Source organism: Scyliorhinus torazame, chromosome 5 (assembly GCF_047496885.1).
Source record: "Scyliorhinus torazame isolate Kashiwa2021f chromosome 5, sScyTor2.1, whole genome shotgun sequence".
Lineage (NCBI taxonomy): Eukaryota > Metazoa > Chordata > Chondrichthyes > Carcharhiniformes > Scyliorhinidae > Scyliorhinus > Scyliorhinus torazame.
The window spans coordinates 130272859-130278145 of NC_092711.1; the positions used below are offsets into that span (position 1 = coordinate 130272859).

At 48.1% G+C, this 5287-nt stretch overlaps 1 protein-coding gene across 2 annotated transcripts; it reads left to right on the forward strand.

Moving 5' to 3' along the window:
• The first annotated feature begins 1178 nt into the window (after window positions 1-1178).
• LOC140419755 (uncharacterized) lies at window positions 1179-4941 on the forward strand. Of its 2 annotated transcripts, XM_072503736.1 has the most exons (3): window positions 1179-1275; window positions 1400-1457; window positions 1824-4941. In XM_072503736.1, the coding sequence occupies exon 3, from the start codon at window positions 1986-1988 to the stop codon at window positions 2886-2888; it is 903 nt and encodes a 300-aa protein (XP_072359837.1). In that variant the 5' UTR covers window positions 1179-1275; window positions 1400-1457; window positions 1824-1985; the 3' UTR covers window positions 2889-4941. The 2 variants fall into 2 exon arrangements, with proteins under 2 accessions (XP_072359837.1, XP_072359838.1); XM_072503737.1 differs by lacking the exon at window positions 1400-1457 and having other exon boundaries at window positions 1193-1275.
• Window positions 4942-5287: the final 346 nt, after the last annotated feature.

Here is a 5287-nt window from a genome sequence, read left to right on the forward strand (position 1 = left end):
TCGGTAGTGGAGGTAAAAGGTAAGCGGGAGGAGTTGGGAGAGGAAATTGAGGAAGGGACGTGGGCAGATGCCCTGGGGAGGGTGAACTCTTCCTCATCGTGCGCGAGGCTCAGCCTCATACAGTTTAAGGTGCTGCACAGGGCACACGTGACCGGGACAAGGATGAGCCGGTTTTTTGGGGGGTGAGGACAGATGTGTTAGGTGCTCAGGGAGCCCAGCAAATCACACCCATATGTTCTGGGCATTCCCAGCGCTGGAGGGATTTTGGAAGGGTGTAGCGAGGACGATGTCGAGGGTGGTAGGATCCAGGGTCAAACCGGGCTGGGGGCTTGCAATATTTGGGGTGGCAGTGGAGCCGGGACTGCAGGAGGCGAAAGAGGCCGGAAATCTGTCCTTTGCGTCCCTGGTCGCCCGGCGAAGGATTCTCCTTCAGTGGAAAGATGCGAGGCCCCCAAGTGTGGAATCCTGGATCAGCGATATGCAGGGTTCATTCAATTGGAAAGGGTGAAATTCGCCTTGAGAGGGTCGGTACAAGGGTTCTTTAGGTGGTGGCAGCCGTTCTTAGATTTTCTGGCAGAACGATAGACATTGGTCAATGGCAGCAGCAGCTGTGGGGGGGGGGGAGGGGTTTACTTTATTATGGTTTTTGTTATTTACACTGAAGAATCTGAGGGGGTGTATACACCTGTTGTGTTAATTCAGGGTGTTAATGTTAATTTATTATTTATGTACAAGGGGGGGTGCGGGTATGGGGGGTTGCTTTTCTAGATTGTGTTTTGTACTTAACCCTGTTGGGTTCTTTTTTTTTCTCATTTTGTTATTGATATTTTATGAAAACCTTTCATAAAAAATTTTTTTTAAATCCTCCACTTCATATTGGAGGGTTTGGGGCCTTCACTCAGTCGCCCGAGTTCAGCTTCATACCCCCATTGCGCATGCTCCAGCTCGCAATGGCTGGGGAGTGATTGCGGCGGCTCCCGATGAATAGGAAGAGGGGAATCCGGTCTGGATTTACCCTGGCAATCAGCCGCCATCTTGGGAGAGGAAGACTGATCCTTTATTCAGGACGCGGAGCGCTGGGGCGGCCATCTTGGTATGGGAAGATAGAGTGGGCGGGACTTCCTCCCCGGTGACAGCTTCCGGGTTACTCGGCGGCCGCCGCCATTTTGTGGCGGTGATTTTCTGTCCGGGTCTTTAGTGAAGGACACTGAGCTGGAGCTGAGGCTGGAAAGTGTTCAGAGGAAGGTCTGAAATCAGATTTACAGCCAGATATCTGTAAGAACCACAAAGTTCACATTCAGTATGTTTGGCAAATGAAATCACAATGCTGCAAACACTCAGTTCTGAAGAAGAATCAGGTTGCATTGGAAATATTAACTCTCTTTCTCTCTCTTCACAGAAGCTGCCAAACCTGCTGAGGATTCCCACAACTTTCTGTTTTCACTTCACATTTCCAGGTTCTGCAGAGTTTTACTCAAATTATTATTATGTTTTTGAAATTTTGTTACATAACCAGTTAAGAGTAAAACAAGTGTCACCATTTAAATGTCCAAATCAGTGATATTTATTTGTTTAACTGAGACTGGGCTGTTCAGGAGCAATGTCAGAAATCGCTTCACAGAAAATATAGTGAAATCTGGAATTCTGTTCAGATTCTGTCAATAGAAACTACAAAAACTGAGATTGATTGAAGTTTGTGAGACGAGAGTATTAATGGTTATAGAATCAAGGGAGATGGATGGATTTAACAAAAAGTTAAGACATCTGCAAACTGGAGCTTACTGTCTGAGGTTGAACTAACTGATTCTGGTTTTGTTTTGAAGGTGGTGTCGGTTTCCTGTCTTGTCGATTGCACACACGAGTGAGAGTTCCAGTGAACTGACTGGAAAGAGCTTTAACCAGTTACAAAGCCTGAAAAAACATCTCAACATTCACAGTGTTCGAACTTATTGTCCAACCTGGAGAGACACGAGGAAACGCTAAACATGGAGAAACCGTGGAAATGTGGGGACTGTGGGAAGCGATTCAGAGCCCCATCTCAGCTGGAGATTCATCGACGCATTCACACTGTGGTAAGGCCATTCCCCTGCTCTCAGTGTGGGAAAGGATTTACTCAGTTATCCAACCTGCAGTCACACCAGCGAGTTCACACTGGGGAGAGGCCGTTTACCTGCTCTCAGTGTGGGAAAGGATTTAGTCAAGTATCCAACCTGCAGTCACACCAGCGAGTTCACACTGGGGAGAGGCCATTCACCTGCTCTCAGTGTGGGAAAGGATTCACTCAAGCATCCAACCTGCGGAAACATCAGCGAATTCACACCGGGGAGAGGCCATTCACCTGCTCTCGATGTGGGAAAGGATTTACTCAAGCATCCAGTCTGCAGTCACACCAGCGAGTTCACACTGGGGAGAGGCCATTCACCTGCTCTCAGTGTGGGAAAGGATTTACTGAAGTATCGAACCTGAGGAAACACCAGCGTGTTCACACTGAGGAGACATTGTTCACCTGCTCTCAGTGTGGGAAGAGATTCAGTCAGTTATCCCACCTGCGGAAACATCAGCGGATTCACACAGGGGAGAGGCCATTCACCTGCTCTCAGTGTGGGAAAGGATTTACTCAAGTAACCAACCTGCAGAATCACCAGCGAATTCACACTGGGGAGAGACCATTCATCTGCTCCCAGTGTGGGAAAGGATTTACTCAAGCATCCAACCTGCAGAGACACCAGCGAGTTCACACTGGGGAGAGACCATTCACCTGCTCCCAGTGTGGGAAAGGATTTACTCAAGTATCCAACCTGCGGACACACCAGCGAGTTCACACTGGGGAGAAGCCGTCCACCTCTCAATGTGAGACGGGATTGCATGTTTCACCACACCTGCTGTAACAGCAACAATTTCACAATCGATTACAGGGGTTGGATTCTGCTGTTATTGTTTCTGCTCTACATCCAGGACTGCATTTTGTTCATTCTGACAGGTGGTCAGCGGGGATGGTCCGAGGGTTTCTTTCTGCTGGACTGGCCGGTCTCACCACTTTGCCTCATGTGGGGTAATGCTCTTTGTGATTTGTTGCGAATACTTGGCTTTAAATTGCACAAGGGTCACAGAGTGAAAGGGTGTTTGGAAGTTTGAAGATATTTAGTTTTCATTTCTGTTTGGTCCTCCTCGTCCTCGCCGTCATGAAGGCCCGGCCTTATCAACAGTACCCCTCGCCTGAGGTGTGGTGACCCTCCGATTAAATGAACGCCAGTCAGCTCGCTCGCTCTCTCTTTCTCGTTTTCTCTCTGAAAGGGGAAAACAGCCTGTGGTCCTCTGGGTGTTTTGTGACTTTTATTTCACATGTATACAACAAATCTAGATTCTATTAAGGAACAAAATTCCAACAGGAAAAGTGATACAACCGTGGCAAACAAGAAAAGTTAAATATTCCATTAGATGGAATACAATGTGGAAATGTGTGAGGTTATGCACATTGGAAGGAGGAATGGAGGCAAAGACTATTTTCTAAATGGGGAAATGTTTAAGAAATCAGAAGCACAGAGGGGTTCGGGAGTTCTTGTTCACGATTCTCTTAAGGTTAACGTGCAGGTTCAGTCAGCAGTTAGGAGGGCCAATGAAGGGCAGCACGGTGGCACAGTGGTTAGCACTGCAGTCTCAGGGCGCCGAGGTCCCAGGTTCGATCCCAGCTCTGTCTCTGTCCGTGTGGAGTTTGCATGTTCTCCTCCTGTTTGCGTGGGTTTCGCCCCCACAACACAAAGATGTGCAGGGTAAGTGGATTGAAAACACTAAATTGCCCCTTAATTGGAAAAAAATGAATTGGGTACTCTAAATTTATTTTTTAAAAAGCAAGGCAAATGCAGTGTTAGCATTCATGTCGAGAGGGCTAGAATACAAGACCAGGGATGTATTTCTGAGGCGATATAAGGCTCTGGTCAGACCCCATTTGGAGTATTGTGAGCAGTTTTGGGCCCCGTGTCTAAGGAAGGATGTGCTGGCCTTGGAAAAGGTCCAGAGGAGGTTCACCAGAATGATCCCTGGAATGAAGAGCTTGTCGTATGAGGAACGGTTGAGGATTCTGGGTCTGTACTCGTTGGAGTTTAGAAGGATGAGGGGGGATCTTGAAACTTATGGGATACTGCGAGGCCTGGATATAGTGGATGTGGAGAGGATGTTTCCATTAACAAAAGAACAAAGAAATGTACAGCACAGGAACAGGCACTTCGGCCCTCCAAGCCCGTGCCGACCATGCTGCCTGACTAAACTACAATCTTCTACACTTCCTGGATCCGTATCCCTCTATTCCCATCCTATTCATGTATTTGCCCCTTAAATGTCACTATCGTCCCTGCTTCCACCACCTCCTCCGGTAGCGAGTTCCAGGCACACACTACCCTCTGTGTAAAAAACTTTCCTCGTACATCTACTCTAAACCTTGCCCCTCTCACCTTAAACCTACGCCCCTAGTAATTGACCCCTCTACCCTGGGGAAAAGCCTCTGACTATCCACTCTGTCTATGTCCCTCATAATTTTGTAGACCTCTATCAGGTCACCCCTCAACCTCCGTAGTTCCAGTGAGAATAAACCGAGTTTATTCAACCGCTCCTCATAGCTAATGCCCTCCATACCAGGCAACATTCTGGTAAATCTCTTCTGCACCCTCTCTAAAGCCTCCACATCCTTCTGGTAGTGTGGCGACCAGAATTTTTTTTTTTTAAAATATGTTTATTAAGAATTTTTCAACAACATTTTCCACCATACAAACCCCCCCCCACCCCCGTAACAAAAAGCAAAGAAAAGTTGCATAGCAAGACATAAACATGTCAAATCAACATAGTACAGAACTTTGTACATTGGATTCCCCCCTGCACATATCAACTTTCCGGAACATTTATGTATTTTCTTGCTCAAGTGCCCCCAAGAAAATCCCCCTTCCCCCCCCCCCCCCGAAAGAGATGACCCCCCCCACCTCCCTCTTCCCCCCCCCCCCCTGGGTTGCTGCTGCTGACCGAACTTCATCTAACGCTCCGCGAGGTAGTCTAGGAACGGTTGCCACCGCCTGGAGAACCCCTGCGCAGACCCTCTCAAGGCAAACTTTATCCTCTCCAACTTGATAAACCCTGCCATGTCATTTATCCAGGCTTCCACATTGGGGGGCTTCGCATCTTTCCACACTAACAAGATCCTTCGCCGGGCTACCAGGGACGCAAAGGCCAGAATACCGGCCTCTTTCGCCTCTTGCACTCCCGGCTCGTCCGCCACTCCAAATAGTGATAGCCCCCAACT

Excerpts from the sequence above, each read along its gene's own strand:
- LOC140419755 (XM_072503736.1), top strand. The coding sequence starts at position 1,986 with ATGGAGAAACCGTGGAAATGTGGGGACTGTGGGAAGCGATTCAGAGCC.